Genomic DNA, 24,670 nt, shown 5'->3' with positions numbered 1-24,670 from the left:
GGAACAGCAAGTTCCCTTGCCGGTCTAGGAATGGTAGAACGATGGGTTCGATGACGGTTTGGATGTACCGTGCACTATTCAGTGTCCCCTCGACGATCACCAGTGGTGTACGGCCAGTGTAGGAGATCGCTCCCCACACCATGATGCCGGGTGTTGGCCCTGTGTGCCTCGGTCGTATGCAGTCCTGATTGTGGCGCTCACCTGCACGGTGCCAAACACGCATACGACCATCATTGACACCAAGGCAGAAGCGACTCTCATCGCTGAAGACGACACGTCTCCATTCGTCCCTCCATTCACGCCTGTCGCGACACCACTGGAGGCGGGCTGCACGATGTTGGAGCGTGAGCGGAAGACGGCCTAACGGTGTGCGGGACCGTAGCCCAGCTTCATGGAGACGGTTGCGAATGGTCCTCGCCGATACCCCAGGGGCAACAGTGTCCCTAATTTGCTGGGAAGTGGCGGTGCGGTCCCCTACGGCACTGCGTAGGATCCTACGGTCTTGGCGTGCATCCGTGCGTCGCTGCGGTCCGGTCCCAGGTCGACGGGCACGTGCACCTTCCGCCGACCACTGGCGACAACATCGATGTACTGTGGAGACCTCACGCCCCACGTGTTGAGCAATTCGGCGGTACGTCCACCCGGCCTCCCGCATGCCCACTATGCGCCCTCGCTCAAAGTCCGTCAACTTCACATACGGTTCACGTCCACGCTGTCGCGGCATGCTACCAGTGTTAAAGACTGCGATGGAGCTCCGTATGCCACGGCAAACTGGCTGACACTGACGGCGGCGGTGCACAAATGCTGCGCAGCTAGCGCCATTCGACGGCCAACACCGCGGTTCCTGGTGTGTCCGCTGTGCCGTGCGTGTGATCATTGCTTGTACAGCCCTCTCGCAGTGTCCGGAGCAAGTATGGTGGGTCTGACACACCGGTGTCAATGTGTCCTTTTTTCCATTTCCAGGAGTGTACGTTCTAGTTATATCTAAAACCAAAGATGATGTAACTTTCCAAACAAAAGCATTGGAATGTTGATAGACACACAAATACACAAACAAAATTCAAGCTTTCGCAACCAATGGTTGCTTCATCAGGAAAGAGGGAAGGAGAGGGAAAGACGAAAGGATGTGGGTTTTAAGGGAGAGGGTAAGGAGTCATTCCAATCCCGGGAGCGGAAAGACTTACCTTAGAGGGAAAAAAGGACAGGTATACACTCGCACACACACATATCCATCCGCACATATACAGACACAAGCAGAAAATGTCTGCTTGTGTGTGTGTGTGTGTGTGTGTGTGTGTGTGTGTGTGTGTGTGGGCGCGCGCGTTTTTCCCCCCTAAGGTAAGTCTTTCCGCTCCCGGGATTGGAATGACTCCTTACCCTCTCCCTTAAACCCCACATCCTTTCGTCTTTCCCTCTCCTTCCCTCTTTCCTTATGAAGCAACCGTTGGTTGCGAAAGCTTGAATTTTGTGTGTGTGTCTATCAACATGCCAACGCTTTCGTTTGGCAAGTTACATCATCTTTGTTTTTAGATATATTTTTCCCATGTGGACTGTTTCCCTCTATTATATTCATACAACTAGTTTTTTTTGCTTGTCATACTGTTTACATTTCTCCGTGGATTTTTCAGTAGGCCTACCACCTATAAATGGTATTATGCAGATACTTGTCAGGAGGTTGAACCAGAACTACATATTTATGGACTGCCTGACACAGTAGCCAACTGGGTTTTCGCCATTACCAAATGCTTTGTGTACTCTGCTTTGCTCATGTTGAGCATTGCTCATTTTTCTTTTCTTATTTCATTCTGATATGAGAAGATATTAATCCTGGTCCAGGATGGGCTTGGGGTATGAGCCTCACAACAGCAGAAAGGGCCAGCATTCCCTACGAGCATTATTAAGTCAATTCTGCTTTTGTTTGTAGCACAGAACATGCATTCAGGCTGTCAGCTTTGTGAGTGTGAGGGGGGTGGAGGGGCTTGTTCCTCTGGACACCACTTCTCACGCTCTCTGACAGTCTGATTTCTCGTTTATTTACCTGTTTACACTTACAACTGCCAGGTTATAGTATCCACACTCTACCCAATTGAATATTTCCTTTTCCACAATTTTCAAGAATGCATATTTAAATCGTTTGGGAAATGTTCCTCTGATTAATAACTGCTTAGATTAAATTCAGTTTTCATTCCACAGGCCCAAAAATGGGACGATTCTTGTGGGTGTGCAACATGTCAGAAAGTATAACTCAAATAAATTAATGTTACGAAATAGGGTAGATAAAAAAATCTACTCACCAAGTGGTGTAAGAACACACACATAAAAGACAATTGTAATTGGCAAGCTTTTGGAGCTTGTGTCTCCTCCTTCAGGCAGAAGAGGAAGGAAAAGGATAGGAGAGGTCTAGGAAAAGGGGTAGACTTCGGGAAAGTCATGCAGAACTGCAGGTCGGAGGAGACTTACCACATGGGATGAGAAGGAAGTCTTTCCTTCTCATCCTGTAAGGTAAGTCTCCCCTGACCCATGATTCGGGTGACTTTCCCGATATCTACCCCTTTTCCTAGACCTCTCCAGTCCTTTTCATTCACCCCTCATCCTTCCCCTTCGACCCATCTGCCTGAAGAAGGGGCCACCGGCTCCGAAAGCTAGCCAACTACAACTGTCTTATGCATGTGTTCTGCCACCGCTTGTTGATTAGATTTTTTATCTCTCCAATTAAATAATTTTGTCAATAATTTATTGTTTTTGTTGTTAGTATATTACTAGACTCAGAAGAACACTCTAACTCTGCTGTTATTTTATCAAAACCATTACTTTTTTTATTTTCCAGATTTTATATTAACATTACTTCTGCCAGAATAATGAGGGTCATATTTATATCACCGAATTTGTTTTAAATGAGTGGTCTGAGATATCCCATGGCAGCATCTACTGAACCAGATGTCCCCTCCCCCCCTTTTTTTCAGTAACAGTTATGAACTGTGTTAGAAAATTTTGCAACACTGCATACTCTTAATGCTATCTGCTGCTCTTCATCTATGATTTTATGTCTCCATAGTCACTATAACCCCACATTGTCTTTATTTTGTTAAGTGACATGGCCGTCTTTTTCTCATAACGCATTTGCATTAATGTCTGTATCTGTATTACTGTCTACAATATTTCACAGTAGTTCTTATACTGAGCTACAGCATCAACATCAGAGCTGTTTCTGATCGACAGATACAGTTTCCATTTTGTCTTACAAGGTACCTTTATTCCTTGAGAAATCCATGGATCTGACATAAGTCATGCTGGTAATGTGATTAATTTCTTCGTATGTTCACATTTTTTCCCATCCACCTGTTTCACTATATTGCTTGTTAAACCACTCCCAATAAGAGGATGTATTTGGGTGACATTTCATTCCCATTTAGGTCAACAAGTATAAGCTAGACTGCAAAGAGTTAAAACAGGTTACATGAAAGATAATGAAGGCCATTTCTTCATTCCTGAATTATGTCAGTCACCACGAAACAAATAACAGAGAAAGAAACCACCACAAAATAGTCAGGGTTCTTTGTGAGCCTCAGAAAACTGCAATAGCACCAAAGAGATTCAAAACACAATCATAATAGAGCTATGTTTCAAATCATATGCCTTCAGCCGTTTCCTTGGTCATTCCCCATATTTTACAAGAATAATGGGTCGACAGAAGCATCCGATCCCACGCATCGGCTTTGACCCGTGACGTAAGGGTGTTGTCGTGTGTGACGTCATGACTGCGCGGAGTTAGGTTTGAGTGTGGCTGTCTCCAGTTCTGTTTTATCTTATTTTATTTACTTTTCTGATCTGTTCGTTCTATCTCGTGAGATATTTTTTTTAAATTTAAAAACACTTATTACTTATTTTAATTATCTGTTTCCTCCAATTTCTGTTTTACTTTATTATATGTATCTTTCTGATCTGTTCGTTCTATCCCGTGAGATTTTTTTTTTTTTAAAGACAAAAAACACTAATCAGCTACTGAAGCATCTTTATCTTCTATGGGTTGCAGGGGTAACGACCCCTGGGGAGGTGGGTGGGTATTCATGCATGGCTGTCTTCACTTACACGTTGTAGCTACGCAAGGCGTCTAAATTTGTTTATACTTCGTTTGCCCTCCACCCAAAACACCCCATTTCCCGCGCTTGTCCCGTTAGTGTCATTAGGCTTCTTGTGGAAAGTGTGTGTGTTTGTTTTTGTTTCCACCATATTTGTGACGTCATGGGTCAAAGCAGACGGGCGGGATCGGACGCTTCCGTATTTCCGGAATAATTACTCAAGTACATGTTATTTGTAGGCTATTTTAAACTGCAAACTAAACTATCATATCAATTCAACAGATTAACTCTAAAGCATTTGACTTTGCTTTGTCAACTCACAATCTAATTGTCACTTTTTAGTCTTATCTGAACCTATGGCTACACTATTTAGATCAGTACATCATTATATCTATGACTTTATATTCACATTCACTGGCTTAGCCAACTTAAAACCAAACTGTCACCTTCCAACCTATCCTGCATTTTTTTGCAATGGTAGCTGGTTACACTACGTTGGTATGTATTAATGTAACATTTTTGAGCAGTAATAAAAGACAATTAGGTTAAAATTATTTTATGGAAGAGTACCTATAGTAATAGCTTTTTGTGGTGCAATCTAAGTCATCTGATCTGCTACTACTAAATGCTAGAACACTTCTCAGAATCAACATACATTAATATAGGAGTTCCTCAATTAGCCTGTTAGGACTAATACTGTTCCTGATATACATCAATGACTTCCCAAGTAGAGTCAGTTTCGCTGGTGACAGAAATGTCATAATCACTGAGAAAACATGAGAACTCTTTGCAGAGAAAGCAAATAAATTATGCAAGGAAGTTTACAATTTGTTCATATGCAATAAAGTGAAACTGAACATAAAGAAAACAAATGCCATGGATTTCTGTTTGGAGAGGGAAAATGGCACCTGTGTAGACAGTGACAAATGCAAAATTTTCAGAAATGACGATTGGTTCTCAGTTGAAGTCATGCAAACATATGAAGATACTTGCAAACAGGATGTCATCAGCACGCTATGCCCTTAAGAGTCCTGTCATCAGTATGTAACAGCCAGTGTCTCTTAACTACATATCACTCATAGGTACACCCAATTTTTAGCTATAGCATCCTTTTCTGGGGAACAAATGCATTAAATATGAACACAATTTACAGAAAAGGGCCATAAGAATAATAAACAAAACTAGTCATCAAGCATACTATAAAGATTTGTTCAAAACACTGGTGAATTTAACAGCACCGTGAGAGTCCATTTACCTATAGTTGTGCACATCAAAAATAACATTGATAATTACTGAACAAAAGGTCCTGTTGATGACCATCAAACATGACCTAGAATGAACTTACATGCACCAAGAAAGAAGAAATATAAAACTCAAAATGGCATTTTCTGCCAAAGAAGAAGATTATTGTACAATAAACTGCCAAGGAAGATCAAAGAAATTGTTAGAAAGAACTTAGGCTATTTAAAAAGACAGTTAAATAGCTGTTAAGTAAGACACTGTATACATAGAAGGATTGCTAAATAAAGAATAGGGGTTTGGGGAAAAATTTAATATAAATAATAATAATAATAAAGATGACAAGAAAATATCTAACATTTCACATTACATTTTATTTCCTTTTCAGTAAAAACATACTTTCAAAGCTTTGCAGTGTACAATACTAACACCTTATCCTTTTCCTGAACTCAACATTTCACTCAGAGTGGAGTGATACTGAAACACTTTTTCAGACTAGCAAATGGGAAGCTGTGGTACACAAAATGGTTCTGATATCAGCTTATAGTGTGCAGCAATATGGAAAAAAAAAAGTGTATAGTAGGCGCCATGACAGTGAGTGAGAAATGAATGAACATTGTAACATGAGGCTTTTATCACTATTTAAAGCTCCAATCTTCACCCAGCCATCCTGATTTAGGTTCTCCATAGTTTCCCTAAATTACTTCAGGAAAATGTCGAGATTACTACTGCAAGGAGACGGCCGAATACCTGTCCCATCCTTGTCAAACTGGACCTTTAAGTTTGTAGATGTGAATTACTTTATTCCGCTGTTCTTAAATTGTGTAATACCAAGACAAGTATACCATCCTTGTAAATGATATATACGAGTGAAAACAACAACAACAACTAAACACAAAACCGCTCACGGTATTTCCCAACCACAACGCAACGCTCCATACGGTAGGGCTATCTGACAGAATAAATCAGGCCTTCAAAAGATGCCTGCCAACGATACGCGCTGCGCAATATACGTGTTATATGCTCATGTAAGTACTGTATTGCTGTGGGAATTATAAGCTATATTAAATGAAAGGATTGCACAGAATTACCTTTCACATCTATACTGCGCCTCTGGTGATTGCTTCTCTGCAGATCTTGTGTTTCACGGTCTGAGAATATTTCATACATAGTGAATAAAAGTATTTAAGAAAACACCTTGGAGAAAAAGACTTCTTCTAGCACTTCGGAAGTTTTACAAAGCGTCGCAACAACTGATTTCAACCGGCTTCGGAACAGCGATCGCAGTACTCAGTACAGATTTAAACACAAATACCGCGGTTTGAATCACAGATGACGCGTGATTGTTCATGTTGCCAACGTAACTCCGTTGAAGCAAACATGCGAATATTAAAATTGACTCTTGCTGTAAACATAATAGAAACTGTTATTTATCTATAGGCCAACACAGTATTCTACAGATATAATAAAAAGTAGTTTAATTCTGGAATGGAAGGTATTTCTACGCAGCAAAATAGGGACTCGTGGATGACATGCCGTGTAGTAACAACTGAATGCCGCACAGCGAGTGACCAGAGTCGCCGTAGCACCGTTAGATTTTTGCGCGAAATGAAACACGAGAGATACGTGGTACTTACTGGAATTATGAAAACTTGGAAGGGAGAACCCACCAATGTAACTTTCTTTTCACACAACCTGTTTATTTAACAATATATAACCATTTTTTACAAAATGAACATATCTGCAAAATTATTTTGACCTAAACCTTAAGATGAATAAGCTTTTGTAAAAGAAATCAAAACAGCAAACAATATGACAATAATTACAAGACGGCCGGATCTGCAGCCCACCCGTTATCGGGTGGCACGGCTGTGTTTAACACCGCGTTGGACACAGTCTCTCTTATTAAATGCCCTTTTGCAGCACATGAAAACTATATAAGCACCATTAATGACAAGGGTGATTTAATTACTCAAAACAGATGACGTAACTTTTAATTTGAAATCCGTACGTTCGAAAGGTTCGGGGTTAATAAGTGCACCTGGGCTTAAAGGTTAAACAGATTAGGAAACAATATGACAATGATAAGGCTTACTCCTTAATTTCAATCGGCAACCAGGATGCGAGTGGATCCCAACCTGACCCTTTTGACAATCTTATTTTCACTAAAGCCCTGGTGACAGTTGGCTGTTAATATTTTCAAAGTTAAACTGATTGTCAGTAATTAAGACAGCTCTGAAGGAACGTCTTAAAACATTACTTGTGAACATTTACTGCAAGAGAACTCACTCGGCGGAACCACAAGATCGAGCTAAAATCCATCAATAATGATCCGGTCTCTAAGGCGCTGCAGTCATGGACTGTGCGGCTCGTCCCAGAGGAGGTTCGAGTCCTCCCTCGGGCATGGGTGTGTGTGATTGTTTAGGATAATTTATGTTAAGTAGTGTGTAAGCTTAGGGACTGATGACCTTAGCAGTTAAGTCCCATAAAATTTCAGACACATTTGAACATTTTTTACCCGGTCTTTCAAACACAGTAACGCACAGCTTAGTACTACAGGTTGTTCAGATTACTACTAATGACTGAGAAATGCAATTACAATCAAAGAATTGAACTGGTTAACATCTAAATCTAACCACAAGGTCCCTCTTTCGTTTAACGGCAACCTACGCCTTAGTCCAATTGTTCCGGCTGTATTTACGACCAGCAGCTGATTCATTACAACATTAATGATCAGGTACAAACCAGAAAGGAAAGACTATATTATGGCGGGACAAATTTTAAAATGGCAACTAGTGTCTTAGTACAATACTACGGTCTATATTTACGACTGAAGAGCCGACCGAGTAAAATTCTTAGGGCAGGGTACAAACCAGAATATAATAAGGAAGGCAGGTAGATAATGACACAAATCACTACGAGGATTACAGAATGTTACTCTCCTTTATCAGCAAGCAGTTCTGTGGATCCACAGTGTGTCGCAGCAGTACATACATACATACATTACTCCTTGTTCCATAGATCATGAATACATTTCGTAATGTTGTGGAACGTGTCGCTTTAACATAAGTCTTTTTACACAAAATAATTAATTAATTAACTTTTTTACAATACTACTTCACATCTAAGAATTCATCTATTGCGTAGAAGGAGTTGTCATTCAGGAATTCTTTCAATTTGCTTTTAAATGTTGGTTGGCTATCTGTCAGACTTTTAATACTATTCGGAAAATGACAAAAGAATTTGTGCCAAAGTGAGATTTAATCCAGAAAAATGAAGATCATCCTTTCTTCTAGAGTTGTAGCAATGCACTTCGCCGTTATTTTAGAAGTGGAATGGATTATTAATGACAAATTTCATAAGAGAATATATGTATTGTAAAGCTACTGTGAATATACCGAGTTTCTTAAATAAATGTCTGCAAGGTGATCTTCGGTGGGCTCCATCTATTATTCTGATCACACGCTTTTGTGCAATGAATACTTTCTCTCGTAATGATGCTTTGCCCCAAAATATGATACCATATCAAAGCAGTGAATGCAAATAGGCATAGTAGGCCAATTTACTCATATATTTATCATCAAAATTGGCAATAACCCTAATACCATAAGTAGTTGAACCTAACAGTTTCAGTAAATCATCGATGTGTTTCTTCCAGTTCAATTTCTCATCAATGCACACATGCAGAAATTTTGAGTATTCTTCTGTAGCAACAGACTTCTTTTCATAGTCAATATTTATCATTGGTGTTATGCCATTTTCTGTACAGAATTGTATAAACCTTATTTCTCAAAATTTAGTGAGACTCCATTTGCAGAAAACCACTTAATAATTTTCTGAAAGACATTATTTACAATTTCCTCAACTGATTCTTGCTTGTTGGGTGTGATTATTATACTTGTATCACCAGCAAAAAGAACTAGCTTTGGATATTCATGAATACAGAGTGGGAAGCCGTTAATATACAGGGTGGTCCATTGATCGTTACCGGGCCAAATATCTCACCAAATAAGCGCCAAACGAAAAAAACACAAACAACGAAACTTGTCTAGCTTGAAGGGGGAAACCAGATAGAGCGATGGTTGGCCCGCGAGATGGCACTGCCATAGGTCAAACGGATATCAACTGCGTTTTTTTAAAAATAGGAACCCCCATTTTTTATAACATATTCGTGTTGTGCATAAAGGAATATGAATGTTTTAGTTTGACCACTTTTTTCGCCTTGTGGTAGATGACGCTGTAATAGTCACAAACATATGGCTCACAATTTTAGACGAACAGTTGGTAACAGGTAGGTTTTTTTACATTAAAATAGAGAACGTCGGTACGTTTGAACATTTTATTTCGGTTTTTCCAATGTGATACATGTACCTTTGTGAACTTATCATTTCTGAAAACGCATGCTGTTACAGCGTGACTACCTGTAAATACCACATTAATGCAATAAATGCTCAAAATGATGGCCGTCAGCCTCAATGCTATTGGCAGTACGTGTAACGATATTCCTCTCAACAGGGAGTAGTTCGACTTCCGTAATGTTCGCATATGCATTGACAATGCGCTAACGCATGTTGTCAGGCGTTGTCGGTAGATCACGGTAGCAAATATCCTTCAACTTTCCCCACAGAAAGAAATCCGGGGACGTCAGATCCGGTGAATTTGCGGGCCATGGTAGAGTGGGAAGCCGTTAATATACAGGGTGGTCCATTGATCGTTACCGGGCCAAATATCTCACCAAATAAGCGCCAAACGAAAAAAACACAAAGAACGAAACTTGTCTAGCTTGAAGGGGGAAACCAGATGGAGCGATGGTTGGCCCGCGAGATGGCACTGCCATAAGTCAAACGGATATCAACTGCGTTTTTTTAAAAATAGGAACCCCCATTTTTATAACATATTCGTGTTGTGTATGTCATGAAATATGCTATTCAATACCGCTTCAACCGCACGCGAGTTATGTGCCGGACATCCATCATGTTGGAAGTACATCGCCATTCTGTTATGCAGTGAAACATCTTGTAGTAACATCGGTAGAACATTACGTAGGAAATCAGTATAGATTGCACCATTTAGATTGCCATAGATAAAATGGGGGCCAATTATCCTTCCTCCCATAATGCCACACCATACATTAACCCGCCAAGGTCGCTGATATTCCATTTGTCCCAGCCATCGTGGATCTTCCGTTGCCCAGTAGTGCATATTATGCCGGTTTACGTTACCGCGTTTGGTGCGTGACGCTTCGTCGCTAAATACAACGCGTGCAAAAAATCTGTCATCGTCCCGTAATTTCTCTTATGCCCAGTGGCAGAACTGTACACGACGTTCAAAGTCGTCGCCATGCAATTCCTGGTGCATAGAAATATGGTACGGGTGCAATCGATGATGATGTAGCGTTCCGAACACCGACGTTTTTGAGATTCCAGATTCTCGTGCAGTTTGTCTGCTACTGATGTACGGATTAGCCGCGACAGCAGCTAAAACACCTACTTGGGCATCATCATTTGTTGCAGGTCGTCGTTGACGTTTCACATGTGGCTGAACACTTCATGTTTCCATAAATAACGTTAACTGTCCGGCGAACGGTCGAGACGCTTGGATGATGACGTCAAGGATACGGAGCAGCATACATACCACACGCCCGTTGGGCATTTTGATCACAATAGCCATACATCGATCTTTTCCGCAATTGGTAAACGGTCCATTTTAACACGGATAAGGTATCAAGAAGCAAATACCGTCCGCACTGGCGGAATGTTACGTGATACCACGTACTTATACGTTTGTGACTATTACAGCGCCATCTATCACAAAGCGAAAACAGTGGTCCAACTAAAACATTCATATTTCTGTACGTACTACGCGAATATGTAATAAAAATGGGGGATCCTATTAAAAAAAAAACACAGTTTATATCTGTTTGACCTACGGCAGCGCCATTTAGTGGGCCAACCATAGCGCCATCTGGTTTCCCCATTCAAGTTTGATGAGTTTCGTTCTTTGTAGTTTTTTTTTGGTTGATGCTTATTTCGTGAGATATTTGGCCCTTTCACTATCAATGGACCACCCTGTTTATTAAAAACAATAAGGGACCCAAGACTGAACCATGGGGGGTTGGGGAATGGGAGCTGGCTGTTGGCAAGAGATCTGCTAGGAGAAGAAGATTTTCAGATAGTTTTACTATTGGTGTTTACAATAGATATGACCAACTGTCAGAGTCTAGTGGAGAGGAATCTCTAGTAGCTGTAGATGTAGGAAGTATGCAGCAGACCTCAGTAGTTACTGTGCCTAGAACAGTTGCAAAGTCGAAGAGGAAGAAGAAGGTTCTGCTGTTAGGTAGTTCACATGGCAGAGGTGTAGGCCAGCAGTTGCAGGAAGTGCTGGGAAGTGAGTACCAGGTCACCAGCATTGTGAAGCCTAATGCAGGGTTGGCTCAGGTGACTGTTAACATAGGGGGGTTATGTAGGGATTTTACTAAAGAGGATCAGGTAGTGATTGTGGGTGGGGCTGGTAATAGTATTGGTAGGGATGGGGAGTATAACATAGATGGTGACCTGGAAAAGATAGCCACTCAGACTGGCAACACGAATGTGCATTTCGTGGAACTGTTTCAGCGTCACGATCGGCCTCATCTTAATACAGCCGTCAGGCGTAATAACGTGAGACTTGGGGGTGCGCTGATGACAGAAAGCATGGGTCACATTTCAGTGGTGTCGGTGGAGTCTATCAGCAGGACGGGTTTCACTAGACACGGCCTGCACCTCAACAGGTATGGGAAGGGGAGGTTGGCAAAGCTTATAGGTGACAGCATAGGTGGGGTTGGTGGGATCACTCATGGGAAAATTCCTGCAGTAGTGTGTGTTAGAGCTGCACCTTTTTTAGATTGAAGTCAGCTGATAGGTATTCCTGCTTAAGGGAAGTCTCTCTAACAAGGGAATCACTTTTGACAAAGCTTAGGTATCCGAGTAATGAGGGAATTAGTATATTTCATCAAAATATACAAGGTATTAGGGATAAAGTTAGTGAACTGCTTATAGATGTTGACTCTGAAATTATTGGTATATCTGAACACTTCTTAAATAAGGAGATAATTCAGAGGCTTCCTTTACCAGGATACAGGTTGGCTGGCTGCTTTTCGAGGAGCTCTTTGCGGTGTGGGGGAGTAGCCATGTATGTGAAAAACGGCATCGCATTTGAGTCAATTGATGTTTCAAAGTACTGCACTGAAAAGGTGTTTGAATGTTGTGCAGGTGTGGTTAAATTTAACGGAGTTAAACTTGTAACTGTTGTTATTTATAGATCCCCAGACTCCGATTTCACAGCATTTTTGCTAAAGCTAGAGGAGGTTCTTGGTTCACTTTATAGGAAATAAAAAAAGTTAGTTATATGTGGTGACTTCAATATTAATTGTATAAGTGATTGTGCAAGGAAGAGGATGCTGGTAGACCTCTTTAATTCATATAATCTTATGCAAACCGTATTCTATAACTTTAAAAGATTTTTATGCTGCAACTCGTGTTAAATATAGTCATCAGCTGTTCAGGAAAGCTGATCCGGTTGCTGTAGAGACCTTTGTAAACCTTATAAAGGAACAAGAGTGGCAAGATGTTTATAGCGCTGAGACAGTAAACGATAAATATAATGCTTTTCTAAAGACCTTTCTCATGCTCTTTGAAAGTTGCTTTCCGTTACAACGTTTAAAACAGGGTACTAGCACAAACAGGCAGCCTGGGTGGCTGACTAGAGGGATAAGAATATCTTGTAGAACAAAGTGGCAATTATATCAAAACGTTAGAAACAGTCAAAATCTAAATGCAGCAGCCCATTACAAACAGTATTGTAAGGTGCTTAAAAATGTTATTAGGAAGGCAAAAAGTATGTGGTATGCAGATAGAATAGCTAAGTCTCAGGATAAAATTAAAACCATATGGTCAGTCGTAAAGGAAGTTGCTGGTCTGCAGAGACAGGTCGAGGATATAGAATCAGTGCGTAGTGGGAATGTCCGTGTTACTGATAAGTCGCATATATGTACAGTATTTAATAATCACTTTCTGAATATAGCAGGTGAACTAAATAGAAACCTAATTCCAACAGGGAATCATATAGCGCTCTTAGAAAAAAGTGTTCCGAGACTGTTACCTGAAATGCTCCTCCATGATACTGACAAGAGGGAGATTGAGTTAATAATTAAATCACTAAAGACCAAGAACTCTCATGGATATGACGGGGTATCTAGCAGAATACTGAAGTATTGTTCTATGTATGTTAGCCCAGTACTTAGCCATATCTGTAACTTTTCCTTTAGGAGTGGTCGGTTTCCTGATCGATTAAAATACTCGGTAGTGAAGCCACTTTATAAAAAGGGAGACATTGATAATGTTGACAATTTTAGACCTATTTCTATGCCATCGGTGTTTGCTAAAGTTATCGAGAAGGTTGTATATACAAGGTTACTGGAGCATTTAAATTCACATAATTTGCTGTCAAATGTTCAGTTTGGTTTTAGAAATGGTTTAACAACTGAAAATGCTATATTCTCTTTTCTCTGTGAGGTTTTCGACGGATTAAATAAAAGGTTGCGAACGCTAGGTGTTTTCTTTGATTTAACGAAGGCTTTTGACTGTGTTGACCACAAAATATTACTGCAGAAGTTGGACCATTATGGAGTAAGGGGAGTAGCTTACAATTGGTTCGCCTCTTACTTTAAGAACAGAAAGCAGAGGGTAATTATCCGCAATATTGAGAGTGGTAGTGATGTTCAGTCCCAATGGGGCACTGTTAAGTGGGGCGTTCCCCAAGGGTCGGTGCTGGGGCCACTGCTGTTTCTTATTTATATAAATGATATGCCTTCTAGTATTACAGGTGATTCAAAAATATTTCTGTTTGCTGATGACACCAGCTTGATAGTGAAGGATCTTGTGTGTAATATTGAAACAGTAACAAATAATTTAGTTCATGAAATAAGTTCGTGGCTTGTGGAAAATAATTTGATGCTAAATCACAGTAAGACTCAGTTTTTACAGTTTCTAACTCACAATTCAACAAGAACTGACATTTTAATCAGACAGAATGGGCATGTTATAAGCGAGACGGAACAGTTCAAGTTCCTAGGCGTACGGATAGATAGTAAGCTGTTGTGGAAAGCCCATGTTCAGGATCTTGTTCAGAAACTAAATGCTGCTTTATTTACCATTAGAACAGTATCTGAAATAAGTGACACTTCAACACGAAAAGTAGTCTACTTCGCATATTTTCATACGCTTATGTCGTATGGTATTATTTTTTTGGGGTAATTCTTCTGATTCAAAAAGGGTATTTTTGGCTCAAAAACGGGCTGTTCGAGCTATATGTGGTGTAAGTTCGAGAACCTCTTGTCGACCCCTATTCAAAAATCTGGGAATTCTGACATTGCCCTCACAGTATATATTTTCTTTAATGTCGTTTGTTGTTAGCAATATTAGCCTATTCCCAAGAGTTAGCAGCTTTCACTCAGTTAATACTAGGCAGAAATCAAATCTGCATGTAGAATGCAGTTCCTTGACTCTTGTGCAGAAAGGAGTGCAGTATTCTGCTGCATCCATTTTCAATAAGCTACCACAAGAACTCAAAAATCTTAGCAGTAGCCCAAACTCTTTTAAGTCTAAACTGAAGAGTTTCCTCATGGCTCACTCCTTCTATTCTGTCGAGGAGCTCCTGGAAGAGCTAAAAAATTAAGCAAATTCCAGTGTTACATTGTTGATTGTCTTCATTTAAACTTATGACTTGTCACCTGAATATGTTTTTTTTTCTATATTTCATTTTATCTGTTTCTAATATCGTGTTATAATTTCATGTATTGACTCGTTCCATGACCATGGAGATTTCTCCTTAATTTGGTCCCACGGAACAATAAATAAATAAATAAATAAAAATAAACAACATTCTTGATACCTCCCCAGTCAGAGGACTCTGCTGATTTTTTCAGACTATCTGTACTGTTAATTTCAACCTTCTGCAATCTTCCAGTTAAGTATGAATTAAACCATTTGTGCACTTTCCCACTCATACCACAATACTTAAGCTTATCTAGAAGAATTTCATGATTCACACAATCAAAAGCCTTTGAGAAATCACAAAATATCCCAATGGGTGATGTTCGGTTGCTCAATGCATTTAATATTTGATCAGTGAAAGTATATATAGCATTTTCTGTTGAAAAGCCTTTCTGAAAACCAAACTGACATTTTGTTATTACTTCATTTTTACAAATATGTGATGCTACTCTTGAATACAAGAACTTTGGATAAGGCTGTCAGAAGTGAGACTGGGTTGTAGTTGTTACCATCAGACCTATTCCCTTTTTTATGCAATGGTTAAACAATTGCGTATTTAAGTCTATCTGGAAAAATGCCCTGTTTCAGTGGGCTACTACATATGTGGCCAAGAATTCTACTTATTTGTTGGGAACAAGCTTTTAATACTCTATAATTGGAAGGAGAAACAGCATTGGTCGTATTTTTTTGTTTTATTATCAGCAAAATCGATTTTTGGTCACTTAGTGACTATCCTCAGTGCTGTAATATACAATTAAAATTGCCGTACAAAATCCATCGGTATAATGAACTGTTACCTGGCGATTTAGTGAAGCGGAGGGCATTTGCGGTGTGGGCGTTTCAAAAGATGGCGGAAAATGACGATTGGAAGAGTAACGTGTTGAGGACCGACGAAGCTCATTTCACGCTCCGAGGGTCTGTCAACGCCCACCACTGCAGAATTTGGGCTACCGAAAATCTAAGAACTGTCGTGGAAACTCCATTGCACGACGAGAAAGTCACGGTATGGGTTGGATTTACCACATCTACCGTTATCGGGCCTTTTTTTCTTCGAAGAAATGTGTGATTCTGGTTTTGTAATTGCTACCGTGACGGGTGAGAGGTACGCCGATATGTTACAGACTTGCATCATCCCCAGCCTGGCTTATAAACACCTGCTCGAACGTACGATGTTTATGCAGGATAGCGCTCCAGCCCATATTGCTAGACGCGTGAAAGATCTCTTGCGCGCGTCGTTTGGTGACGATCGTGTGCCCAGCCGCTTGGCCACTCAGGTCCCCGGACCTCAGTCCCTGCGATTATTGGCTTTGAGGTTACCTGAAGTCGCAAGTGTATCGTGATCGACAGACATCTCTAGGGATGCTGAAAGACAACATCCGACGCCAATGCCTCACCATAACTCCGGACATGCTTTACAGTGCTGTTCACAACATTATTCTTCGACTACAGCTATTGTTGAGGAATGATGGTGGACATATTGAACATTCCCTGTAAAGAACATCATCTTTGCTTTGTCTTACTTTGTTATGCTAATTATTGCTATTCTGATCAGACAAAGCGCTATCTGTCGGACATTTTTTGAACGTTTGTATTTTTTTCGTTCTAATAAAACTCCATGTCATTCCAAGCATGTGTGTCAATTTGTACCTCTCTATCTACATTATTCTGTGATTTATTCAGTTTTCAAATTTATACTGACTTTTTGCTCACCTGTTAGATAAATTGTTTAAGCCAAAATTACGATGTGAAAATTGTTACCTCTATACCTGAAATTTATTAATTCTCTCTCTCTGTGTGTGTGTGTCTATTTACATTATGTTTCACTTACGTTTGCTTTTTCCTCATCTTCATCACTGTCAAACATTATATATTGAGCTGTCACTGTCAATGTCACTGTTTCACTGTTTACCAGCTGTAAAAACAAACATGGCGGACAGTGGAACAATTAAAGGTGTAAAAACAAGATGGCTGACAGTGGAACAGTTGAAGGTGTTCCTGGCAGTTATTCTGAATCTTTCAGAGGTGTCTGTGCATTTTATTTATTTGTGTGTGTCTTTAAATTAGATTAGATTTACTTTCATTCCAATTGATCTGTAGTGAGGAAGTCCTCCAGGATGTAGAAAATGTCAGAAAAACAACAATAATGACAAATATTTACAACTAAAACAAATAAGCTAATGTACCATTCCACAGGTCCCAAGTGGAATGATCGTCATTTTTTAATGAACACTATATGAAAGAGTCATTTTACAAATACTAATGCATTGAATTTAAAATAAAAAAGTTTTATTTATTTATTTGTAAGGTAATAAACGTGTAATACAACTACTATAATACTTATTTACAATGAACACATTACTGCACTGAAATGGTGCAGAAGTTAGATTGTACTTACTCACACACACACACACACACACACACACACACACACACACACACACACACACACAAACACACACAAACACATTTGCAATGAACACGTTACTGCACTGAAATCGTGCAGAAGTTATATCAGTTGGTTTTACTGAGAAATTCACCAATGGAGTAGAAGGAGTTGGCCACCAATGAATCCTTTAGGCTTCTCTTAAACTGAATTTCATTGGTTGTTAAGCTTTTTATGGCTGCTGGCTAGTTGTTGAAAATGTGTGTTCCTGAATAATGCACACCTTTTCGTACAAGACTAAGTGACTTTAAGTCCTTGTGAAGATTATTCTTATTTCTAGTATTGATTCCATGAATTGAGCTGTTGGTTTGAAAAAGTGATATATTTTTAATGACAAATTTCATTAAGGAATAAATATATTGGGAAACAGTAGTTAGTATCCCTAGTTCCCTAAACAGGCTTCTGCAGGATGTTCTTGAGTTCACACCACATATAACCCTTACTGCACGTTTTTGTGCCCAGAAAACCTTAGCTTGGCTTGATGAATTACCCCAAAAAATAATCCCACATGACATTATGGAATGAAAGTAAGCATAGTATGCCTGCTTTTTCATTTTTATATCCCCTATGTCTGACACAATTCGCATTGCAGATAGAGATTTGTTAAGACGCTTCAGCAGTTCTGTGGTGTGCTCCTCCCAATTGAATTTATTATCAAGCTGTAATCCCAAGAATTTAAACTGTCCATTTCTTCTATCTGCTTGTCACCGTATGTTAGGCATATACTCGTGGGACACCCCTTACAAGTTCTGAACTGCATGTAGTGTGTTTTTTCAAAGTTTAGTGACAAAGAATTGGCTAGGAACCAGTGATTAATGTCCACAAATATTTTATTAGCTGATCTTTCTAAGACTACACTTGATTTGCTATTTATTGCAATGTTTGTATCATCGGCAAACAAAACGAACTTGGCATCTGGTAATGTTACTGATGAAAGGTCATTGATGTACACAAGAAAAAGTAAGGGCCCCAAAATGGAACCTTGTGGGACCCCACAGGTAATTGGTTCCCAGTTGTATGATGCCTGATAGCTTGATACATGTCTCTTTCCTAATAACACCCTTTGTTTCCTGCCAGTGTGTGTGTGTGTGTGAGTGTGTGTGTGTGTGTGTGTGTGAGAGAGAGAGAGAGAGAGAGAGAGAGAAAGAGAGAGAGACCAGGTTTGAGGATTTTTCATTATTATTATTATTATTATTATTACAAGCACTTTTTTGTGTGTGTGAGTGTTGTGTGTAAAAAGGGAGAGACAGATAGAGAGAGAGAGCGAGATAGATAGAGAGAGAGAGAGAGTGACAGTAGCTTTGAGGATTTTTTTTTTGTGTGTGGTGGGGAGGGGGTGGGGTAGGAGGGGTGAGAGCTCCATAGGTTGGTCTTGTCTAATAATTTTTTGAGGGGAGAGAACAGAGTTCCATTGCAGAGAGCTGTGTATAGTTATAATATCGTCGAGGCCTAGTTCAGTTGCACTCGCCAGTACTTCCCTACTAGGTAAGTACCCAAAAATGAGAATGCGACCAACAGAATCTTTATCTGCAGCACCTTCCTCCATTGTCCCGAGTTTGCTAAAACTATCGGGTATGGGAGCCTCGTTAATACAGTTATGCATTTCGCTCCTGTTAGTAATGTTACAAACCAACTGATTTGTGTGTGTTACATATATATAGAAGTACAATTACAGTGTTGTAATGTGTTCATTGTAAATAAGTGTGTGTGTGTGTGTGTGTGTGTGTGTGTGTGTGTGTGTGTGTGTGTAAGTACACTCTAACTTCTGCACCACTTCAGTGCAGTAATGTGTTCATTGTAAATAAGTATTATAGTAGTTGTATTACACGTTTATTACCTTATAAATAAATAAAAATCTTTTTTTTATTTAAAATTCAGTGCATTAGTATTTGTAAAATGATTTTTTCATATAGTGTTCTTAAAAAATGACGATCATTCCATTTTGGATCTGTGGAATGGTACATCAGCTTATTTGTTTGAGTTGTAAGCATTTGTCATGTATTGTTGTTTTCCTGTGATGTTCCACATCCTGGAGGACCTCCTCACTATGGATCAATTGGAATGAAAGTAAATCTAATCTAATCTAATCTAATCCAAACGACTAACATTGAAGGACTTTAAATCTAAGGATCTCCTAAAACGTTTGTGCGATGTTGTTGCACGTCAAAAAAATTTTAATAATCCGAACGTGCGTTTGTGTAGTTACATAGAACTCTAGGATGCAAAAACTTCGGAATAGACACTGGGGTTGGTTATGCTTACGTAAAAGAGTTCATTACAGGGCAGTACACTGGCAGCTTTTTCCTTATCGAGAATGTCACCGGATGGCTGGAGGAGTTTTTCGCCTTTCTACACCAAGTGCATTTATTGCAGCACCGTTTTGCTCACGATTTAAGAACAAATAGATCACCTATATTGCTGTCCATGATCTTGTGTGGCTTGCTATGAACTACAGGCATATAACAGTCAAAGAAATGTCGGACAAATGCGGTCACGGGGTCACGAGTTTGAATATGATTTGGGAAGTGAAGCTAACATGAAATCGATACGAATCATTTGTCAAAAAGTACAGTGGAATTGAAAATTTCTCAGTTTTTGCTGAAGATGAGTCTTAATTGAAAGTCTCACATCGTTATCACGAATTAAAGAGCAATTCAGGAGATGCAATGCACCTATATACTCGTGTAGGACGTATTTTCATTAGTGTCACAACGTTAAATCTTCGAAAATCAAATAAAATTCCTGATGAGATGTTCGACAAAAGGAGTTGTTATGAAAGCTTATTTTAAAGCAACAAGAAGTACATTCGTTTCAAGTGGTTCAAAAGGCTCTGAGCACTGTGGGACTTAACTTCTGAGGTCATCAGTCCCCTACAACTTAGAACTACTTACACCTAACTAACCTAAGGACAAATCCATGCCCGAGGCAGGATTCGAACCTGCGACCGAAACGGTCGCGCGGTTCCAGAGTGTAGCTCCTAGAAGCGCTCGGCCATCCCGGCCGGCGATTCGTTTAATAAATGACAAAAATTTGAGCTTCACGTGTCATTGGATTTCAGATTTATCTATTATTCGTAAAGCTTTTTATTTACAGATGACGAATACGCGCTTTTACTAGTGCTAGTGAAAAACGTTCGAATAATATTTATTATTGATGGACAGCTAATAATAATTTTTGTCTGTATCCGTTATTCATAGTTCGAATACATTTAGCCCGGTGGTAAATGAAGCGCATCAGGCATGTGCACAAAACAAATTCGCAGCCTGTGTGCAAGTGATTGCAATTGTGTGACATGGGCATGGCCGTGTACAAAGTGCTCACTTGGTTGCCATTAGGCGAAGCTGCATCGGTAAGTCGCGCCAAAGTATGCGAATCTGTTTGCGCTCTCTCGCTCGCAGCAGTCACGTGAACGCCGCACGACTGGGCAAGCACTTCCCGTGCTCTGATCTGTAGTGTACTAGTTTCACAATTGTGGCGTAGTCGCATGACGTTGACTCTATCCTCGTCAGTGAAACACCAGCTCAAGGATACCAACGGTCGCTATTAGTGTGGGTGAACGCTACCAGTATGAAGTTACAAATCAATTTTGCCAATAAATAATGAACAAGATCCGTTGATGCACAATATAATATCGCAAGTTTCTGAGGACGAAGGAGTCGGTGGAAATAGATCACTACTCAAAAATGGTTCAAATGGCTCTGAGCACTATGGGACTTAACTTATGAGGTCATCAGTCCCCTAGAACTTAGAACTACTTAAACCGAACTAAGCTAAGGACATCACACACATCCATGTCCGAGGCAGGATTCGAACCTACGACCGTAGCGGTCGCGCGGTTCCGGACTGAAGCGCCTACAACCGCTCGGCCACCGCACTGCTGATCGTTTCCGTCAATTGTCAAACTTAGCTAGCAGACAATACAGCGTCGCACAGTAGTATATTTACCACAGCGAATGCAATATTGACTTCGGTGTGCTGCCTTCCAGGGGAAAAAAAAGAGACGGATTCCTCCGTACACCTCTCCGCCCTCTGTAAAAACTAACGTGTTTCGTGTTGATCGCGCGCTCTCAGCATCGTCCCATAGAAGGGCCAAGTGCATATAGTATTCTGCTAATAAAATAACCCTTCGAATCAGCCATATGAATTAACGTCGCGAAGATAATGAAGCTGGCAGGAACGTTTGGAACAGCCAATTTTCATTCACCTATATTTGTTTCAAGCCATAACATTATTTTATGTTCATTGTCTTTTACACGACATCAAAATTGCAACTTCGACATTTACAGAGGATGGTCAAATTGTTAAGAGAGACGAAAAAGCTCAGGCCACAGTTAACCACATTTCAACTGAAAAATATCGTTCAGCAAATGTGGTTAAACAGGAGTTGGGCCCACTAAAAGAACAAATAGGAAAAGTAAATTAACAATTAGCCAAGGTTAGGAAAGTTGCCCTTGATATCAGATCACAAGGCACATATCTGCTCCGAGTCAGAGCACACATAGCATGAACAATCTGACCTCACATTGTCACCTGAAACACATTGTACACTGAGGGCAGCGTCGATTGAGGCAACAGTGCTCATGGCAGAGAAGTTACTCAAACACTGGCATTTTTATATATTTTCGTTAGATAAGAAAAGTATCCACTCTCTTGCTTATATGTGTGGATTCCGTGGTGTACTGCCATATGAAAAAGATAGGCTTCTTCAGCAGATATATTCACGGCGATGCTCCCCTAAGGGCAATACAACTCTTGTAATACTTATGATGAATATTTAAAAAAAAGAGTTTTTCGGGTAAATGCTGGTCGAGTGACGTACAAGAACACCTCAGGAAAGAGTTATTTAATCTGCAACCATTCACCCTCTGGCAAGGAAGTCTATGAAGGTATTTCGAAAAATACATTAATAAAATCCGCTGCTGGAGCGAACTTATGTCACATCACGACTTTTTGAGATTTTTAAAAGCAAAATTACTGATTGATGTTTGCAAGAAGTTGCTTCATATGCCCAGGCTAAGTTAGAAGAATTCTTGTTGGTGTGCAACTCAATAGATTATGACATACTGATGCTATGTCAAGAGCTGGACAGGTTAGGAATCAAGTCACTGTTCTTCTAATAATGAGGCAGATACACAAGGATGGTGCCCCACTACGATTAATAGTGAGTAATATTGGTGCTGCGACCTATTCTACAGCAATATATCTGGCCTCATTACTAAAGCCGTATGTGGGTAAGTGTTGCCACCATATACGTAATTCCGAGGATTTTGTGAGTCGCTTGAAGGAAGTTAAGCTTAGCAGCTCGGATTTATTAGTCAGCTTTGATGTGGTCTCACTTTTTACCAAAGTGCCTTTAATGGAATCATTACATCTTATTGGTAACTTATTCAGTGCAGAAATGACGGCCTTGTTTGAACATATACTCTCCTCAACGTACTTTTTATTCAATGACGAATTCTTTGAACAAACAGACGGCGTCGCCATGGGGAGCCCTTTGTCGCCTGTGGTAGCTAATCTCTTTATGGAGGACTTTGAGGAGAAAGCACTTGAGTCTGCTGTTTTAAAGCCTACGGTCTTCTGGCGGTACGTAGATGATACTTTTGTTGTATGGCCTCATGGCAGACAGGAACTGGAGAAATTCCTTCATCACTTAAACTCATTACATGAGAACATCAAATTTACGATGGAGATTGAAAAAGGGGGCACTTTACCATTTCTAGACGTGCTAGTACGCCGTAAAAATGATGGGTCATTAGGACATTCTGTGTACAGGAAACCGACTCACACAGATCTGTATCTCGAGGCGTCAAGCTGCCATCACCCAGCACAAACAGCCGGTGTTCTCAGTACCTTAATACATCGAGCGCATATAATATCGGATGATGAAAACCTCCACGCAGAATTAGAACACTTGGAGAAGGTTTTCAAAGAGAATGGCTACACTTCTCGCCAAATAAGGAAGGCCATGCGCAACTATCATAACAAGAAGCAACGCACTGAGGACGCTGATGACAACTTTAAATCAACTGCGTTCCTTCCATACGCCGGGAATGTGTCGTCGAAAATAGGCCGATTACTGAAGAAAAATAAAATAAAGGTTATCTCCCGTCCACCAGCAAAGAACCGAGCCCTGGTTGGATCTGTTAAAGACGATTTACAACTGAAGAAAGCAGGCGTCTACAAAATTCCCTGTGAATGTGGCTCTGCATATATTGGCCAGACGACAAGAACTGTCCATGAACGATGTATAGAACATGAAAGATACACCCGTCTGCGGCAACCGTCAAAATCGGCAGTAGCAGAGCACTGTATTTCATTGGGACATTCCATGGAATACACTGGAACAAAAATTTTAGCCCCGGTTTCCGGTTTTTGGGATTCCGTAATCAAGGAATCAGTGGAAATACGTCTTGCCAATAATCTTATAAATCGTGACAACGGCTTTCAGCTGGATAAAAATTGGAATCCTGTTATTAAAATTATACAATCACAGTGGCATCGACAGTGTCATTCGATACTCAATGACTAGATGAACCTTTATTTTCACCATCGAGGGCAGCACGTACAACTCGGCTATGCTGCGCATGTCAACACCTGACGCATGCCCTGTAGGATGCCAGTACATTTCGCATGCGCGAGACTCGGCATAAATACCGCGACTGCACCTGGTCTCTTCAGTAGTTGTGTACTCACCTGATGATGGCCGGACGTCTCTGGGCCGAAATATCGTGGCAGAATGTCGACGGGATCCGGCTGCATACCCGGAAATTATTAGAAGAAGAAATACGCCGGGAAAATTTCAGAAGTCACAAGTCACTGTTGCCGGCACAAGCGTCGGTCGTAGATATAATGCATTCGGCAACTATTGTTCTGTCCACAACGAAACACAATTGAATCCACAGAATCACTATAAAGGCAATGGAAATGGCAATAATCATAGCAACAATAGGCACACAGAAAAACAACAAGAATATCGGTACATCCCCAGTTGTATGCCATCAAATAATTAATAATCACTGGCAGAATACCCAGTAACAACGGCAAAATGAACATGACTGGTGGAATCAGTCACTGCATTTGACCCCAAACTATTGGTC

At 40.3% G+C, this 24,670-nt stretch overlaps 1 protein-coding gene across 1 annotated transcript in view; it reads right to left on the bottom strand.

Annotated features, from left to right (window-relative positions):
- The window catches only part of LOC126234247 (uncharacterized), a 29,991-nt gene extending 23,336 nt beyond the window's left edge, over positions 1-6,655 (bottom strand). Inside the window, exon 1 of the mRNA XM_049942940.1 lies at positions 6,410-6,655. Within this exon, the coding sequence (XP_049798897.1) occupies positions 6,410-6,488 (79 nt within the window). The 5' untranslated portion in view covers positions 6,489-6,655. The remainder of the gene's footprint in view (positions 1-6,409) is intronic.
- Positions 6,656-24,670: the final 18,015 nt, after the last annotated feature.

The sequence above is a fragment of the Schistocerca nitens genome, chromosome 2 (genome assembly GCF_023898315.1).
Source record: "Schistocerca nitens isolate TAMUIC-IGC-003100 chromosome 2, iqSchNite1.1, whole genome shotgun sequence".
NCBI classification, from domain to species: Eukaryota; Metazoa; Arthropoda; class Insecta; order Orthoptera; family Acrididae; genus Schistocerca; species Schistocerca nitens.
The sequence above is the reverse complement of the archived record's forward strand: the minus strand, read 5'-3'. Positions and strand labels throughout refer to the sequence as shown.